General features: G+C 38.8%; 1 protein-coding gene across 4 annotated transcripts in view; it reads left to right on the top strand.

The window, feature by feature from the left end:
• The first annotated feature begins 637 nt into the window (after positions 1 to 637).
• Positions 638 to 20456, top strand: part of PDE4DIP (phosphodiesterase 4D interacting protein) — a 213658-nt gene continuing 193839 nt past the window's right edge. For all 4 annotated transcript variants that reach the window (XM_082368435.1, XM_082368438.1, XM_082368437.1 and 1 more), the window contains exon 1: positions 638 to 885. In XM_082368435.1, coding sequence (XP_082224561.1) covers positions 653 to 885 — 233 coding nt within the window. In that variant the 5' untranslated portion in view covers positions 638 to 652. The remainder of the gene's footprint in view (positions 886 to 20456) is intronic.

Here is a 20456-nt window from a genome sequence, read left to right as displayed (position 1 = left end):
ATATAGTTTACTATGAGTTCTTCATGAAAAATGACAATCAGAAAGTCTCCACGAAAGGAAAATTGAGGTTGTTTAGGAGAAAGGTTTTTACAATAACTAAAGGAAAAATTGAAAGGAAAAGATTTTAAATGAGGGGATAAGAAGGGAAGAGAGGGAAAGGAGGCTAGACAACAACCTGGAGAAGTAATGATTCTGAGGAGAATAATATAAAATATAAGAGGATGACTGATTTGGAGGGTGGAGGACAAAAAACCAGGAAAATATGGAGAGAGGGAATGAGAAAAGGAGAAACTTTTTGAGGTTGGAAATTGAGGACGGTGACAATGAAGGAGACAGGAAGAAAAAAGAAAGCAGGTCTGGGGATGAAAAGCTCTCCAGGTTGAGGTGGTGGGTGGAGAGAAAAGGGGGAGATGACAGAGGGTTAAGAGGCAGCGGCGGGTGTTTGTGCGAGAGGGACCGAAGCAATCTGGGCGGAGCAGGTGGCCGAGGCAGCCGCGGAGGAGGCCTGGTCTTTCCAGGTCTCCACCACGGCAGTGGCAACTGGAGTGGATGGTCATCCACGCCCAGAGGATGCGCCCTGGCAGTGCGGGAAGACCTTAGGAAAACCGCAAGGACGGTAACCAGGACTGGGCTGGCCAGGCCCTTGAAATTCATGAAGAGGACTGACAGCGGGTCCTGCAGCCGCCGCCGCTGCGACTGCGGCTGCTGCTGCCGCGCGTCCAGCCGGGCGCGCCACGCGCCCTACTGGTCCAGGGACGCGGCGCGAACCCCGCAGTCCTCACGGCAGTCTCCCGGCCGGGAACGACGGCATCCCGAGCCGTCCGGGAGCTGGGCAGCAGCGGCCGAGGAGGAAGAGGCAGCCGCGGCAGCCGCACCCTGGATGAGGTGAGAGCAGCGCGGGAGCCCCGGAGGCTGCAGACCGCACCGGGAGTGGCGGCGCCCTTTGCGCTGGGTTAGGAGAACCGCTTTCGGGGCTGGGACCCACGGGCTGCAGCCCCGAGCGCTTGGGAGGGGTTGGCACAGAGTGACATTAGCTTGGAGCAAGTTGGAGGGCACGGCTGGGGACAGGGGGGTGATGGGGCTGGTGGCGGGGACGGGTGGGGGAGAGACAGTAGGGAGTTGCCTAGAAATACAGGTGTGGCGCTGGATTGTACCGGACTAAAGCTTAGGAAACCCAGTCTCTACCCCAAGGTCTTTGCTTAACGTGTAGTCAACGGCTTTGTTGGTGGAGGTGAGATGGAAGGCCATGACGGTTGGGTCGAGTCAAAGGAGAGATGAACACATGATTCAGAAGGCCATGCCAGGTTGGAAGCGCTAAGAATGGTAAAAAAGATAAAGGACCAGGAAATGTGTGTGGGTGTACAGTTGAAAGAGTACCCACTGCCTTATCTTTTCCTTTTTTTTACCTCCCAATCTTAGATACAGACAGCAGGGTGGGGGTTGGTGATGGTTCTTCCTTCCTAGGCGACCTCTCTTCTCCTGCAGAGCTGGAGCCTTGCCTATTGGCTGGATGACGCCGAGCAAGATGAGCCCCACCTAAACCCAGTCACTTCTGTTGCTCTGGCTTGGAAGACCAGACAAATTAGGCCCAAATTTTCTTCATGTAGCAGCAGCAGGATGAAAGTCTGCCATACATACTATTTTTTTGGAGAAGAGACAGATTGTGCTGCTGACTTTTTGAAATAAACATTTCCTTGTCAGAGCATCTTTAGCTTACTCTTTTATGCGAAGCTAGCACTCATAAATCAAACTACAAGGCAATAGTGGTTTCAGTATCTAAGCTGCCATTAACCAACTGGGATCTGAAAAAAGTTTCTTCATTTCTCTAGGCCTGTTTCCTATGCATAAAATCAGGATTTGGGTCTTTTGAGTATTAATTACAGAACTAAATATTAATGGGATCTGTATTTTGTGTTCAAGACTATGTTTTATTTGTGAATGAGGAAACTTAATTTATTCACAGACAATTGTATTTATTCATCACACTGTCCACTGTTTATCTGAGAAAACTGAGTCAGACTATTCAGTTAACAGTACTTAAAGGAATCACATTTCTATTAAGAAACTCATGATAAATTATTGCTTTTAAGAAGGAATGAAGCAAGAAGTATTCATTATTTGATTTTTTATAAAGTGGAATTTTAGCCCAAACATAATTACTTTTTAAAAATGTTTTATTTATTTATTTTGTTATTTATGGCTGTGCTGGGTCCTCGTTTCTGTGCGAGGGCTTTCTCTAGTTGCGGCAAGTGGGGGCCACTCTTCATCGCGGTGCGCGGGCCTCTCACTATCGCGGCCTCTCTTGTTGCGGAGCACAGGCTCCAGACGCGCAGGCTCAGTAGTTGTGGCTCATGGGCCATTGCAAAATTTTAAATGTGTCATGACTCCTTATCCTAAAGATGTGATTTTTCTTTCTGTGCTTGGTAACAAAAAGTTTGTAGTGTTAGAATTAGTTCTCTAAATTGTGTGGTTTAATTGTTAAAATAGAAGGTATATGCTTTCATTATTTCCTTAATAGTTATTCACCTGACATATCTCTACATTCATCTTAGTTGATGTGATGAGGCTTGAAATGTTTTTAAACATTTCAGGAATACTCAAATGAAACAGTGTCAGAAACTTCACTGAGGTTGGTGCTACTCTGACCCTCATTTAAAATCAGTTCTCTAGGAATGTGCAACATACTTTTAAAAACATACCTGTCTTGGACTTCCCTCGTGGCGCAGTGGTTAAGAATCCGCCTGCCAGTGCAGGGGACTTGGGTTCAAGACCTGGTCTGGGAAGATCCCACATGCCACAGAGCAACTAAGCCCGTGTGCCACAAATACTGAGCCTGTGCTCTAGGGCCCGCGTGCTGCAACTACTGAAGCCCACCCACCTAGAGCCCGTGCTCCCCAACAAAGAGAAGCCACTGCAATGAGAAGCCCGTGCACCGCAATGAAGAGTAGCCCCCACTCGCTGCAACTAGAGAAAGCCCACACACAGCAACAAAGACCCAAAGCAGCCAAAAAATAAAATTAAAAAAAGAAACCAAAACCAAGCAAACAAACAAAAAAAACTACTCCATATTAAAAAAAAAAAAAACCCAACAAACCTGTCTTAGCTATAGTACTAGAGGTTTATGAGTATTAGAGGCTTGCACTTGGGAAGGAGTGTTTTTGGTATCCAATTTTCTAACTCCCAATCAACTAAAAATGGAAGTAAGCAGCTCATTTTAATTCAGTGTTTTTTTGGTTTTTTTTTTAAATCAAGCAATGATGGTGGAGGCCAGTACAAAACTGGATGCAAAACTACCCTCAGGTAGTTGAGAATCTATAGTTCTAAACTCTGCTCACCTAACTACAGTACAGAAAAAGGGCTATAACAGTAAGATGGACTGTGGAAATAAAAAATAAATAAATACAAGACTACTATATAAACCTAGAATGGCAAATTACTAATTTATAATGAGGAGTCATCTTAGGGAACTAGACCCTCTTTTTTTATTTAAGTGAGGTCTCTTGGCATACTTGCCACATTTGGAAGCCAAATTATAATCAAAATGTTGTTTGTGAAACTTGAATTTAGAATAAGGAGAATTAATCAATGAATTCTAAATTTAAAAAAAAAGTAATAGCTTCAAACAGAGTATCAAAGGATACAGATGGGTTCTTTCTTCCCTGGATAGTGAGTGGCATTAATGATCAACCTCTCTTCTCATGTGCACGTTCTTTTTTTCGCTGACATGTTATTACTTCAGGTAATGGTCTGTTTGGCTTGGGAATCTTTATGTCTGTTTCAAGCATCTGCATATTTCTTCTCTGAACCAGTTTGTCTTCATTGTAAAGTTTAAATTCCAAATGGCAAGCTTACTTTCCTTAGGCAAAATTCATGATGGGGGTATAGGGAAGTGGGGCTGGGGGACCTTGTTATAGCCCCTACATGCTGGTAATATGAACCACGTGGTTAATGGTAACTGGTTATGGCGCTAAGAGGCAGAGGATCAGAGAGGGCTTCACACACACAGATGAACTTTTTCTGGCCTAACAAGATAACAAAGCCAGGGTTGTATGGGAAGTAAATTTTATTTTATTTTTTTTAAAATTTTATTTTATTTTTATTATTATTTTTTAACATCTTTATTGGAGTATAATTGCTTTACAATGGCAAGTTAGCTTCTGCTGTATAACAAAGTGAATCAGCTATACATATACATACATCCCCATATATCCTCCCTCTTGTGTCTCCCTCCCACCCTCCCTATCCCACCCCTCTAGGTGGTCACAAAGCACGGAGCTGATCTCCCTGTGCTATGTGGCTGCTTCCCACTAGCTATCCATTTTACATTTGGTAGTGTATATATGTCCATGCCACTCTCTCAGGAAGTAAATTTTATCAGAGGGATGTAAGCAAAATGTATGACCCTGGGAAAATGCCTTATTGAAGTGAGACGCATGCTGTGATAGAACTTTTCTATGAGGATTTAATTCAAAGGTTTTCCTCTTTCAAGTATACAACTATTTAAAAAGAGGAATGAAGTGAGTTGCCAGATTATGGCAATGTGCCTCAATGGGCACTTGTGAAGCCTAGCAGATTGCACATTCTAGGTGGATAGCCTGGAACCAGCAGGCAACTATTGGAGGTTGGGGGTGGTGGGAAATCATGTCAAACAAGGATCAGTACACTTCTAACATCAAACTTCAACCATTGTGTCTCTTTAGCCATCTCTCTTTTTGTTATTTTCTTTTTATTGCTGCTTTATTGAGATGTAATTGACATACAGTAAACTGGGCAAATTTAAAATGTACAATTTGAAAAGTCTCAATATGTGTATCAATACATACCTGTGAAATCATGACATGTCCATCATCCTATTAAGTTTCCTTCTGCCCTTTTATAATCCCTCCCTTCTGTCTCGTCTTGCCCCAGTAACACACAAGCAACCACTGGTCCTTTTGTCACTATATGATAGTTGCTTTTTCTAGAATTTTATATAAATGGGATTATACAGCATGAACTCTTTGTTTTTGCCTGACTTCTTTCACTCAGCTTAGTTATTTTAAGATTTATCCATACTGTTGTGGGTATCAATAGTTCATTTTCTTTCATTGCTGAGTAGTATTCCATTGTATGGATATACCACAATTAGTTTATTTGTTCACCAGCTGTTGGGTTGTTTCCAGTTTTACGGCTATTACAGATAAAGCTGCTGTGAATATTCATGTACAAGTCTTTGTGTGTACATATGCTTTCATTTATCTTGGGTGAATTTCTAGGAGCAGAACAGTAGGCATATGTTTAACTTCTTAGGAAATTGCCAAAATCTTTGTCAAAGGGATTTTACCTTTTACATTCCCAGTAGAGATGTATGAAGGTCCCTATTTCTCCACATCCTTGCTGACATTTGTTACTGTCTTTTTTTATGATAGCCATTCTAGTGAGTGTGAAATGGTATCTTATTATGATTTTGATTTGCAATTCCCATTGACTACTGATATTGAACATCTTTTCATGTGCTTTATTACCATCTGTATATTTTTGGTGAAGTGTTAACATTTTTTGCCCATTTTTTGTGGAGTTGTTTGCTTTTTTATTGTTAAATCTGAGAGTTCTTTATTCTAAATACAGGTTTTTATTATATATGTACTTTGTAACTATTTTCTCCCCATCTATAGTTTGTCTTTTCATTTTAGTAACAGTATCTTTTGAAGGCCAGAAGTTTTTAAAATTTTGCTAAAGTAAGTCCAAACTATCAAATTCTTCTTTTAAGGATTTTGCTTTTAATGTTACATTTAAGACACCATTACTTAACCCAAGGTCACAAAAATATTTTCCTATGTTTTCTTCTAGAAGTTTTATAGTTTCATGTTTTACATTTAGGTCTATGATCCATTTTGAGTTAACTTTTGTATCTAGTACAAGGTATTGATCAAGGTTCTTTTTTTTGCATGTAGTGTTGTTCCAACACTGTTTCTTAAGATATCTATCCATTCTCCATTTAATTGCCTTAGCACTTTTATTGAAATCAATTGACCATATATATGTAAGTCTATGTCTGAATTTTCTATTCTGTTCCATTGATCCATTTGTCTATCTTTAGACCAATAGCATACTATCTTGATTACTATAGCTTTGTAAGTCTTGAAATAATGTAGTGCAAATCCTCCAATTTCATTCTTCTTATTCAAAATTGTTTGGGCTATACTAGGTGCTTTGCATTTCCATATACATTTTGGAATCCACTGGTCAACACAGACAAAAGTCCTGCTGGGAATTTGAATGGGATTGTATTGAAGTCTATATATTAATTTGGAGAGAATTGATATTTTAACAATATTGAGCCTTCTGATCCATAAACATGGTATATCTCTTCATTTATTTAGGTCAGTAGTTCTCAACTGGGGACAATTATGCCTCACAAAGGACATTTGACAGTATCTGGACACATTTTTGATTATCCTAACTCACAGCAAGGGTGATACTTGCATTTAGTAAATAGAAGTCAGGAATAATGGTTAATAATCTACAATACATAGAACAGTTCTAACAATGAAGAACCATCCAGCCCAAAACATCAATAGTGAGTGAGGTTGAGAAACCCTCATTTAGTTCTCCTTTACTTTTTCTCAACACTGTTTTATGGTTTTTAGCATATAAAATTTACGTATCTTACAAGACACATGCTTAAATTCTTCATATCTTTAATTCTATTATAAATGATAATGTCTTTAAAATTTCAATTTCTGATTGTTCATTGCTAGTTTATACTGTTTTTTGTATACTCATCTTATATCCTGTAGCTTTGCTAAATTCACTATTTAGTTCTAGTAGATTTTTTGTAGATTCCATAGAATTTTCTACATAATAATTTTGTCATCCACACAAAGAGAGGAAGAGGGAGGGAAGGAGGAAGAGACAGAGAGAGACAGGGAGACAGTTTTACTTCTTTCTTTCCAATCTCTATGTCTTTATTTATTTATTTTGCCTTGTTGCACTAGCTAGCACCTCTAGTACAAAGTTGAATTGAAATAGTAAAAGCAAACATACTTTGCCTTGTTACTGATCTTAAGAGGAAGGCATTCATTCTTTTACCATTAAGTTTATACCTGTAGGTTTTTCATAGGTACTGTTCATCAGATTGAGGAAGTTCTCTTCCATTCATAATTTTCTGTGAGTATTCATTAGGAATGGATGTTTGATTTTACCTCTGATGAGATGCCTATATCATTTTTCTTTTTTATTCTATTAATATGGTAAATTACATTGATTAAGAATTTTAAAATCAACATTGAGTTCCTGGAGTAAATCCCACTTAGTCATGATATACTATCCTTTCTATACTGTTGGATTAGAGCTGCTGAAATTTTGTTAAGAATTTTTGCATCTATGTTCAGGAGGGATATTGGTTTGTATTCTTCACTTGTAATGTCTTTGTCTGGATTTGGTATAAGGGTAATGTTTTCCTCATAAAATGAGTTGGGAAATACTCCCTCTTCTTCAATTTTTGGGGGAGAGTCTGTGTAGAATTGGCACTATTTCTTCCTTAAATGTTTGATAGAATTCAAAGGAAAATTATTAGCATAATGTCTTCAAGGTTCATCCATGTTGTAGCATGTGTCAGCATTCTGTTCTTTTTTAAAGGCTGAATAATATACCATTATATGTATATATCACATTCTGTTTATCCATTCCTTCACTGATGGACATTTGGGTTGTTGCTGCCTTTTGGCTATTGTGAATCTTCTATGAACACTGCTGTACAAATACCTGTTTGAGTCCCTGCTTTCAATTCTTTTGAATATTTACTCAGAAGTGGAATTGCTGAATTATGTGGCAATTCTATGTGGAACTCCCATACTATTTCCTACAGCGACTGCACCATTTTACATTACCAATAGTGCACAAAGGTTCTGATTTCTCCACATCCTCACCAACACTTGTTATTTTCTGGGTTTTTTGGTTTTTTTGTTTTAGTAATAGCCATCTTAATGAGTGTGAAGTGGAATCTCATTGTGGTTTTGATTTTCATTTTCCTAATAATATTTTCTAAGGTCTCACATTTACTCACATATTTCCCATTTCCAGTTTTCTTTATTAGTTTGCTTAGATCTAGATTTCAATCTTGTATCATTCCCCTTCTGCTTGAAAGAATTTCTTTAACATTTCTTATTCTTATTGTGCAGATAAACTGTTGGGGAATCCTTTCAGATTTTGTGTGTCTGACAAAGTGTTTTTTCCACCTTCATGTTTAAAAGATATTTTTGCTGGTTATTAGGACTGACTACATAATTTATGGGGCCCAAAGCAAAATGAAAATGTAGAGCCCTCTCTTCAGAATTATTAAGAATTTCAAACCATCAACAGCAGAATATTAGGGGAATTCCCTGGTGGTCCAGTGGTTAGGACTCGGCGCTTTTACTGCCAGGGCCTGGGTTCAATCCCTGGTCGGGGATCTAAGATCCAGAAAAAAAACAAAAAAACAAAAAACAGCAGAATATTAAACCAAACACAGTCTTTTTGAGCGTAGTACCCTGTGTGACTATACAAGTTGCACACGTAAGAAGTCTACTCTGCTAGTTATAGAATTCTAGGTAACTTTTTTTTTCAGTCGTTTAAGGATGTTGTTATGCTATCTTTTAGCTTGCAATTTTTCTGATGATAATTCTGCTCTCATTCTTATCTTTTTTCCTCTGTACATAATGGAGGTTTTTTCCTCCTCAATGTTTTAAAATTTTTCTCCTTTATCACTGATCTTAAGCAATTTGATTACAATGTACCTTGGTGTAGTTATTTTCATGTTTCTTGTGCTTTGGCTTTGTGGAGCTTATAGTTTTCATTAAAGTTGGACAATTTTCAGCCATTATTTCTTTGAAAATTTTTTGTCACCCCTTCTAACTTTTTTCCTTTGGGAACTCTAGTTACACATGTATTAGACCACTTGAATTTTTCCCACAGATCACTGATGCTTTGTTCTTTTTTTAAAGTCTTTTTTCTCTTTGTTTTATTTTGGATTATTTTTATTCGTATGTCTTCAAGTTCACTAATCTTTTCTTCTGCAGTGTCTAAATTGCTCTTAATCCCATGCAGTGTATTTTTCATCTCAGATAATATCTTTTTCATCACTAGGAGTTTGATTTGTGTCTTTTAAAAAAATAACTTCCATATATTTTACTTAACTTGGTCAATCTTTATTCTACCTTCTTGAATATATGGAATGTTATAAAAATGGTTTTAATTCTAACATCCATGTCAGTTCCTAGTATGTTTCTAGTGATTTATGTGATTGATTTTTCTCTTCATTTTGAGTAGTGTTTTCCTGCTTCTTTGTATACCTGGTAATATTTGATCAGATGCCACATATTGAGCATTTTATTGTTGGATTCTAGTTAATTTTTTATTTCTGTAATTATTCTTGAGCTTTATTCTGGGACATAGTTAAGTTGCTTTGAAATAGTTTGACCCTTTTGGGTCTTGTTTTTAAGGTTTGTTAGGTGGAACCAAAGAAACATTTCATAACTTTCTCCTTTACTGGGCTGATACTTCTTTGAGTACTCTACCCAATATCCCATGAATTATGAAAATTTTTTCTACTTCTGTTGCTGGAAAAACAAACTCTTCTCATCCTGTATGAGCCAAGAAGATTGTCCCTCTGATTCTCTTGTGTGGTTCTTACCCCAGCCTTAGTTTCCTCATACAAACATGCTGATCAGTACACAGCTGAATACTCAAGGGGGTTGCTTTGCAGATCTCTGGAATTTTCTCTCTTTTCTGGTACTCTGCTCTATGAACTTTTGCTACCTTGGCCTTCCCAAGTTCCTAGCTTTATCTCAACCTAGGGAGATAACTAGGCTCTGCCTTGGCTCCCTCTCTTACCACTACCAACTATAAACTCTCTCCAAGAAGTAAACTAGGGCAGTTGTGTGCCTCACTTTGTTTCTCTTTTCTCTGGGATCACTATCTGTGTTGCCTAATATCCAGTGTCTGAAAATCTTTCTTTCATATATTTTGTCCAGGTTTTTAGTTATTCCTATCAGCGGTGAGTGGTAATAAATATGGACCCTGTTACTTCATGCTGTTTGGAAGTAAATGTGGCTTTCTAGTTATCTTTTAAATTGCATTTTAAAACCCTGGCTATACATTTGAATTACCTAGGGAGATTTTTTAAAACTTATGTACAGGCTCCACTCCAGACCAATTAAATCATACTGTTTCAGATTGAGGCCCTAGCCTCATGTACAAAAGCACTCATGTACAGCAAGTTTAGAGAACCACTGAATTAAAGAACTGTTGCATTCATAAACAGTTCTGAGAGACTTTTGTGTTCTGTCACTCCAACTAAGACACAAAGGTGGTTAGGTTTTTGTTTTTGATAAGCAGTGTGGAGCTATAGAAGGTTTTAAAGCAGGGTAGTGATGTACTTAGATCTTTGTTTTAGAACCATAAGTGTGACAACTGTGTGGGAGATGGAGTGAAGTGGGTTGAGTGGAAAGAAAGGATAACTAAGAAGCTGCTACAAATGGTTTGGGGTCTGAGGTTACAAGAGCCTGAACTTAGGCAGTGGTAGTAGGAATGGTGAAGAAGGGATAGATTTGAGAATTTCTTTTTTTAAAAATGTTAATTAAATAATTAATTAATTTTTCATTTTTGGCTGCATTGGGTCGTCATTGCTGTGCATGGGCTTTCTCTAGTTGCAGTGAGTGGGGGCTAGTCTTCATTGCGGTGCTCGAGCTTCTCATTGTGGTGGCTACTATTGTTGCAGAGCACAGGCTCTAGGCGCATGGGCTTCAGTAGTTGTGGCACACGGGCTCAGTAGTTGCGGCACAATCAGTAATTGCGGCACGCAGGCTCTAGGGCATGCAGGCTTCAGTAGTTGTGGCTCACGGGCTCTAGAGTGGAGGCTCAGTAGTTGTGGCCCACGGGCTCTAGAACGCAGGCTCAGTAGTTGTGGTGCACGGGCTTAGTTGCTCCATGGCATGTAGGATCTTCCCGGACCAGGGCTTGAACCCATGTCCCCTGCATTGGCAGGCAGATTCTTAACCACTGCGTCACCAGGGAAGCCCCTAGATTTGAGAATTTCTGAGGTAGAATTGATGGCACTTGTTGATCAATTAAGTATGGGAAGTGAAGAAGAGGGAGGAAACAAGAATTACTCTTAAATTTCTAGGTCAACTATGGAATGATTACTAATGTCATCTACTGAGAGATAATATGGTAGGAGAAGTAGATATCAGGGAAATGAATTACTTTCATGTGGGACATCCAAAAGGAGGTGTCTTGCAGAACTGTATCCTGACCGCTAAATCTTTCTGGGGCATAAAAGAGAGAAAATATTTAAGTGCATATATTTTGAGTGTGTTGTATGGTTTTGAACAGATGTTCAAAAATGTATCGTTCTGCTTTTATTTGATTTAGGTTAACATTAAAATCTGTTTGCATTTCTTAGGCATATATCAGTTTACATTAAAGTAAAGTAGATGTCTTCTAGATGACAAGGTATCACGTCAGGGATTATTGCAGACATTTGTTTTTCTTTCTCTTTCTTTTTTTTTTTTGGCTTTTTTTTTTTTGGAGGGGGGAGCATTTACTCATTCCTCCTTTCTCTGGACAAGAACTCTACATCTCCTTTGGAGAATTACCCTTTTTTTTGCCATTGCTTTATTAAAGTCTTATGCGATGGTCTATTAAGGTACCCTGCCCTCTTCTGGATAGATGAGGGTAATGAGACCCACACTAGTATAACCAGACTCTCTGCATGAACATCGCATTTTCATGGAGCAACACAAGAGTAGAAAAAATGGTTGGGACCACTTGGTTTCTTCTTGCTACCTGGGTTCTTATTGCTTCCCCTGCTTCTGTCCCTTCTGAACCCTTTTTTTTTTTTTTTGAGTTTTCAACTGTTCTGTTGATTCTGTGGGTCTCCCCTTCCAGTATCCTCTTTTTAGAAACTAAATTTAGCCAAATTTAGTTCTGGTGAGGAGACAGACAGTAAACAAGTAAATAAATATACAAATAAAATGATTTCTAGTAGTAATAAGGCTTACAAGGAAAATAAAATAGTCATTGGTTAGAAAGGAACGGAGGCAGATGATGGGAGAGCCTCAATTGTAAAACACTTAAGGTAGGAATAAGCTTGGTATGTTTGAGCAACACAAAGAAGACCAAGGCAGCTGGAACATGCTAAACAAAAGGAGAATGGCAAGAGATAAGGGGGATGAGGTGGGCTGGGCTAGGTCACCTGAGACATTGTAGGCCATAGTAAAAAGTTGATTTTATTCTAAGGACATTGGGAAACCAAGGAAGGGTTTGAAGCAGGAGCATGATATGATCTGGAAAATGTTTTAAAATATCACTCTGCTATTGTAAAACAGACTTTAGGAGTGAAAGAGTGCTTCTAATAGTGGAAGCAGGGAGGCTGCTTTGAAGACTATTCCAGTAAGTAGTACAGATATAAGAAAATGGTGATTTAAATCTTGGTGCCAGCAGTGGGGCCGGTAAGAAGTGAACAGATTCAGAATGAGTTGGAGGTAGAGCCAACAGGATTCATTGGTGTATTGGATGAGGGGAATGAAGTTTAAAAAGGAGGTATCACAGACCTTTTAAAAAAGAGTAATTTAACTCTAAAATTGCTCTAAAAATTAAGTCTATAAACGGAAAATAATTGTAATGTCAGTTTAAAAAGAAAGAGAGTAATTTTTCCTCATAGTCTCAGGAATTAATTCAGGGATGGGCACTGACTCAAGTTAGTCCAGACAGGATTCTTCAGGAACCTTCTGAAAGTGGCAACCTTTCTTCTAATGAATGTGAACCTGAAGGAGAATGTAAGCCTGGGCCTGCTGGCAGATAACTTGCTACCTTGCAGACACTGAAAATAAAACCAGTACAGAAAATAATTGACAGAAGGAGAGAGAAAACTCCATTTTTGGAGTCTCTGTATTAAGCCGTATTTGAAACCACTGGTTGAGGTTTTTGCTTAACCTTAGTTGAAGTTTTATCCCCACTCAGTATGGGAGTGGTGGTGTTTAGGTGAAGGGACAAAAGGATGACAGTCACGCCCATAGAGAAGACCCTGGATAATGTAAAAAATACCTTCACAGAGGGTCGTGTATGTTGACCAGATGGTGGTAGTGTTTATGGTGGGAAGGTGTAGCAGGCAGGGAGATGTTTGCCTCAGGACACTGCAACCTCTTCTTCAAGTTACTTGTTCTCTCAGTCTTGTTTGCCAGAACATACTCATAAGTATAGGGGATTTGTACTAGATCTCACAGGAGTTCCAAACAGAGTTCGTAATTTAGATTTTTGATCACTGACATCCATGGCAGCAACATTATCATTGTTATTATTATTACATGTATAATTTACATTATTAATAATATTTATTGAGTTCTGGCTACATGCCAGCATTATACATAGCTTAAGCAATGTATAAGCATAAGCTCGTTTAATCCTCACTACAATTCTGTGAGAAAGATGCTATTATTATCCCTGCTTTTTTAGAAAGCTTAAATGATTTGACAAGATCACACAGTTATGAAGTGGTAGAGGTGGTGCTCAATTGGCAGGTGCTAAATTTTTGTTTCATGTGCATTAGAGTCATTATTTTTCTTCATCTTGTATGCTTTAAATTCTTTTTCCTTTTAATGGCCCTAGATCTGCTTTTCCTTAAAAAACAAATCAAAACAAACAAAAGCAACAAAAAGCCTTTGATAGAGCTTAGACGAAAAAATGGTTTGGTCTCCAAATTAGCATAACAAGCGTGAAATGTCATCTGTTTTAAAATAATAAACTGCATTACTAAAATCTGACCTTGTGAGGATTTGCTTTCAATTCACATGGCAAAATGCCTGAAGGTCAACACAGAGAAATGAATGACCTGTTTAAAACAAAAGGAAGTGTACCTAGACATGAGTGAGAGTCTATCAAAAAAGCATCAGATAGCTCCATATTCAGGTTAATAAAATTAGGTGAATTGCACATTTCAAAAGAGAATCTGGGACACTGTGCAAATAACAAAGACTTAAAGCAAACTGGGCTCACTGCCCAGAACAGTGGGCACATGTGGGGGGCTTTTCGCCACTCTGTGTGTGCTCATGCACACCCACATTTAACCATACAACATTCGCCCAGAGAAAGTGGAACCAATAATAGAATTGTCAACATGAACAAGTGATCTTAGTATACAAACAGAAACAATACCATGTTTTGGCATCCTTTTAGTCTCCATAATATTCCAATCTATAACATCTTTTTTGCCTCATTGCTATATAAATCTTGACTTTGGAATCTCCAACTAAATATTGAAACTAAAATGTACAGCTTTATTGTTGTTTCAATAAGAAGGCACTTCATGGATTTCACATATCTTCTAAAAGAAAAAAAATGTTCTTGGTAGTAATTAAAAGCACATCTGGAAAGAGAATGCTTAGGCAGTATATTCTACAGAATGGTCCTACAAAAGTACTACTTATCATTCCCTTCATTTTCACCATAAATCTACTTTCCAGTTGTGCAGCCTTACATAAATGCTCTGAATTCCTTGTCCTTCTTTACTGTAAAGAGGCTAGCTTCTTTGTGAGTGGGAGGGCTGGATCTCTAACTCTACAGCATGACCTTGGATTGAGGGAAGGTTCAGGAATCTGTGTATCAGTTATCTATTGCTGCATAGAAAATTACCCCAAAACTTAGGGACTGTGATGGTTAATTTTATGTGTCAACTTGACTGGATCACAAGGTGCCCAGATGTCTGGCTAAACATTATTTCTAAGTGAATCTGTCAGGGTGTTTCCAGATGTAATTAGCATTTGAAATTAGTAGACTGAGTAAAGCAGATTGCCCTCCCCAATGTGCGCAGGCACCATCCAATCCACTGAGGACCTAAATAGAACAAAAAGATGGAGGAAGGGAGAATTTGTTCTCTCTCTCTGCCTAACTACTGAACTGGGATATTAGTCTTTTGACTTCGGACTGGGACTTATACAGTGGACCCTCTAGATCTTAGAACAACACCATTGAATTTCCTGGGTTCCCAGCTTCCAAAAGCAGATCATAGGATTTCTTAACCTCCGTAATAACATGAGCCAATCACTTATAATAAATCTCTTTCCAATACCAAGAGTGTGATTACCAAGGATTATTGGGGGCCCTCTTAGAGACTGGCTACCACAGTCTGCATCCGTTACCTGAACTCCTGGAAATTAGAGGAACAACGGTATTTATTCCTTTCCTTCCTTCCTTCCTTCTAGAATGAGACTATTACAAATCAAGCACAAAAATCAAGGAGGAGTATAACCAGAGCTGAGGCTAAAGACTATGCCAAGCTATGTATGTCTTGTTAAAGATTTTTGACCGTATCTTCAGAACAATAAAAACCTCTGACTCTGCTAGCTCAGTCAGCTCTCCAAGCATCCCTGGAAGGTATTGCTGGCAGTGACCAGCTCTGGCTGTCTTCTTGGATGCCTTAGGGTTGAGGGAATTGATTTCTGGGTAGACAGTGTAACCTGTTTGCAGCAAAAGAGGGGGACTGGTTGGGGAGCTCTGCCTTAGATAACCTATTGGGAGACCACGCTGTACATGTAGTTTAGTTTCTAATATAAATTAGCAAAGCTGCTTTCAGACTGGTCAGGGCTTGGGAGAGCCAGAAACTGGGGGAATATATGCAGTTTAAATAACTATTAATAGTGATATTAATGTTATTAATAAAAGTAATAACTATTGATTTTTAAATTATTAACTTTCACAATCATTTTTCATTGTTGCATCATTTCACTCTTGAAGTAATAACTAAAATTTTATGTTTGAAGGATTACCAGAATTTCAACATGTAAATCATATAAGGAGGTTTTCACTCCAAATAATATCTTGAATACTTACTTGTATCTGAGAGTGATTGTTCAGATATTAACAAAAATCTAGATGGCATACTTTATTTGTAGTACCGGCATGTTATGCTGATTAGCTATTATGGGAACCCACATGAGCACAAGTTCAGAGATGTAAGATGTAAAAAACAATATGAAGTTAGCATTCAGTTGTTGGGTTTGCCAAAGCCAAAGCCAAATAACAGATTTTGGCTCAATGGCAATGCTAAATTTTGATGTATCTCTAAATTTCATACCCTCTTTATACTCTTCTAGTTTGACACAGGGGCTAGTTTTTCTCAGCCTTCAACTTCAGCTCTGCAGTGGCTGCAGCTGTTTTCTCTTTTCCTTGCTTCAGTGAAACCTTAAAAGACTTTCACCTCCCTCCTTCTCAGCTGGCCCTCAAGACTTCCCTTCCCTTTGCCCCGTCCTCTCAGGACAGTTCCCTACTTGCTCTGTGGATGTCAAGGAGCACCAGAAGCAAGGCCCAATTCCTAAAAATAAAGCTATTTATTGGAAACTGAGCTAAAAAGTCAGGCCCTGCCTTCCATAAAAGAAAACTGGAAGCAGAGTCTGGCTCTCGGTGAAGGAGCTGTCAAGAACCTGGCAAATGGTTCAGCTCCCCAGGCTAATGTTCAGAGCTATGACTCTAACATCCTGCCCAAAGAGTAGGTTTTTTTAAAAAAATTTGTACAATGGACCCAAGACTAGCAAGACAGGCTGTCCTTGTGAGGCCGATGTAGGTAGAGAGGCAGAAGGAAGGCCTCCGTGCCTCACCACTAGGAACCAGGCAAGCCACATGAAGGAACATGCAAATGCCTGGTGCCTACAGAAGGCCTGGCAGGTCAGGTGTTGATCATACATAGGGGGATTGTTGGTGACTGTGGTTACCTGGACCTTTCATGTCCCAGCTAATGGCCAAACAAGATACATTGTAAGGCTGAGTCCATAAGATAGGTTCTGCCAGCAGGGGCACCTGTAGGGGTTTGCACTGTCACACCATCAGCTCTGGTACTCATGGGTGAGCAGCTCTTGCCAAATGAGAGGCTCCAGTTTGATGAAGTTTCCTAAGCAGCTGGAATTCATTACAGCCTTTATGGAGGAGGTAGCATGGCTACTTTGATTTCCAAAGCCAACTGCAGTTCATGTGACAGACTAAAGGTGAGGCAGATTTGGTTTTTGAGTTGAGTGAGCAGGTACCTCAAACTGAGAGTAAGGGCTCAGGGTTTTCTTAAAAAGGATAGGTGCTTGAAAATCCCATTCTAGTTATATTAGCAGCAACTCATGAGGTAAACTGTTCTTTTTTCCCTCTTCCACCATCTCCCCTTCTCATCTGTTCTATTATCTCCCTGATGCCCTATAAAACCCAGAAACGTTCCCTTGAGCCTTAAAACTATTTGGGAAGGAGGTTGGAAGAGCTGGCCTTGGCTCATATAGTCACTTGTGCCCTGTGGTGTCTTAAAGGTGCCACCTGATATCTGGCAGTTCATTACACACAGAGAGCTGTTGCCAACAAGGTCAGCAGAACACAGCATTAGAGAGTACTGGTTTGGCTCTTGTCACACCACCTGGGATGAACAACAGGGTGCCGACCAGAGTGAAGCAAGTAAGGCGCTCACTGCCAGGATTATGCACATGCAGATCCTGTCTTTATTTAAGATTTTGACATTTTGTTCATTATGGGTTTTTTGCAAGAATTTTATTTTTTAAAATATTGCATTTGAATATTGCATTTGTCTTGATTACTGAGCTTCTGACATCTTTTACAATTTGTACCACAGGTGACTACCTCCCTCCCCTCACCTTAGGTCCAGGCCTGAACACCTTCACAGTTGAATCAAAAGCTTGAACCAGTTGTCAGCCCATCAGTACCAGGAAACTTCTGGCCTTGATTTTTCCCTCCCTCTATCTCCTGAGAATTTACCAAAGCCAACAAATAGAAGATGCAGTAATTCTTTTCTTTATATCACAACCTTTGATTTAGAATCAGCTGGTATTTCTATACCTATTGGTATATCACAGACCTAGCCTAAAAATGGCAAATACTTTTTGTCTAATTTAAAGATTATTTTAGTTGAAAAGAATCATAGTGGTTAAAGTTGGGTGTGTTTGTCCTTTTACTGAACTGATATGATCTAGAATGGATTAACTCTTATGGCCACTCTACTCACGTGAACTTTGCAAGGATAAAGGACTGTTGGGGTATGCTCAGTTTTTGTCTAGGATTGCCAGATGTTTGATATTGAACTCCACAGCTCAGTATTTTGGCTTCTTATATGCTAAGATGAAAATGAAAACAAAAGTGCATATACAAATGAGGGATTTTTCTCATTAAAATTTTTTCTTGATTGTGTGAGTCTTTCTGGGGCTGTATCTCAATATTTCTGAACCCTTGCCAGCTTGGAGAAAGGGCAAACAGCTGTTCTAAGCTGCCAAGAAATTTACTTCCAGTAGTGCCAAGTGTAGAAGAGGGAATTTGTCTCTGTTGTATATTTCACCTTTGTCCTTGGAGTGATTATATTGATGAGCCCTCTTGGTTGTGCAGATTTAAGCCAAATAGCTACCAGGGAGAGCTCCTGATATTAATTAAGTAACAATGCAAATACATCAATCAGATTCTGTTTAATAGTGACAAAAGCTGACCTGGGAGAGCTAGTATATTCTTTTATATAATCACAGTAATTTAATAATTTTAGTTATTCTTAGGAGATACACACTGAAATATTTAGGGGTGAAGTGTCTGCATCTTTCATATGGTTCACCAGTAACTGTGTGTGGGGGAGAGAGAGAAAACAAATGTGGCAAAATGTTAACAATTGGTGAATCAAGTGAACGATTTGTAGAACTTCATTGTACTATTTTTGCAACTCTTCCATATGTTTGAAAAATTTTTAATTTTTCTCAAAATGGAAGGTTTTAAAAACTGATTCACATTGTAGATAAATACAATGTGAAAATGAAAACAGAAGTGCACATACAAATGAGGGATTTTTCTCATTAACATTTTTTTCTTGATTGTGTGAGGCTTTCTGAGGCTGTATCTCAATATTTCTGAACCCTTGCCAGCTGGGTCTATATACATGAAAATGTATATATAGATACATCTATATGAAACATAATATATATATATAAATGTGTGTATATATATATAAAGCCTTATCTATCAAGGAGACAGAACACCAGGGATTCTTAGTGTCTGCCAGAATTTTAAAGCCAGAAAAATCCACCTTGATCAATTGGGGGACAAGCTAGTAGATGGTATGATATGAGAAACAAAGACAGGGACCATAGCTGTATGGCTGCCTTGTCCTTAGCAATGTTTCCTAATTCAGAATCCAATCTGAGCTCGAAACCAGGATCATCACTGCCTTTAGTTATAATCTCCATGGGTTTTTTAAGCTGCCTAGGTTGCCTGATACATGCTTCTTGGCCTTGGACTGGAGCTGCTTGTCCGGTCCTGGAAAATGACTCGGGTTTTAGTGATGGTGAAATTGTCATGAATGCCTTGAAAGCTATTTGTTAATTTATTCCAGTATTGTTTCTGGTTCCAGAAATTTATTTATTAACCTTCACATCAGTCCCTTCAATTTTTAAGGCCCAATATCTATGTTCAAAGCAAGGAGAATTATTCAGGTAATTCACACAAGTCTTTCTTCACTGTTCTAACTCCTTTTTCCTAGACATTTACATACCCCATTTCTTGCATGATTCCCCCTCCTCCAACATCAGATACACATAAATAGTGGGTGTTGAAAGGAAGGGGATTGTATGAGTAAATTACCACCAGCTGTCTGAAAGCTTGGTCATAATTTCTTTCCTTGAGGTTTTTGTTACAGCTGACAGACAAAGCTAGCTAGTGAAGTGTGAATAAACACACACACACATACATACACACAGTCCTCAAGACAGGGGGAGAAGTTTTGAGATAAAGGGAGGAATACAAGACGGAGGAAGTATCCACTTTTTTGTCCCTAGAACTCCACCCGGGAAGTGGGAGAACCAGCTTATTCAGCTTCCTTGCCAGTGTCTTGGTCTCATATGATAAATCAGAGAGCTGAGAAATGGAAAATCTGGGTCACTGGCCTAGCCCGAGAGAGCAGTTTGGAGCAGAACTGAAATTAAAATTCACAACTTCTATACAGGGTTGGAATCCTGCCTGGTTTGCAAACATTAACAAAAGAATAGCTGTGATTTATTGAATGCTTAAAATGTGCTGGGCAATGAATTAAACACTTTTCTTGTATTATTTCATTTTGTTCTCACAACTACCCTATTATGTTGTCATTATCATTACACTTATTCTACAAGTGAGGAAACTAAAACACAGAGTTTAAGTAACTTGTCAAAATCACAAAGCTGGAAATTGACAGGGCTGATCTGAGCCCAAGTCTCCCTTAGCCAGTGACATCAGCTCTGCTGCACAGCTCTTCCAAATGAATGGGACCCTAGGCAGTCACTCAGAGGAGACTGGGAACATTTCTCCTTCTACCAATGAAAATTTAAATTAATAAAACTACTGTCTTTTGCAATCCTAATATATGATAAAGTTTTTTATCCCTAGCATCCTTCAGGACCCTACTCAGACACTACCTTCTTTATGAAACCTTCTCTAATCAGATTTAA

This window comes from Balaenoptera borealis (assembly GCF_965194805.1).
Source record: "Balaenoptera borealis genome assembly, chromosome: 1".
In the NCBI taxonomy this organism is placed as follows: Eukaryota; Metazoa; Chordata; class Mammalia; order Artiodactyla; family Balaenopteridae; genus Balaenoptera; species Balaenoptera borealis.
This window is presented reverse-complemented; position numbering and strand designations above follow the sequence as displayed.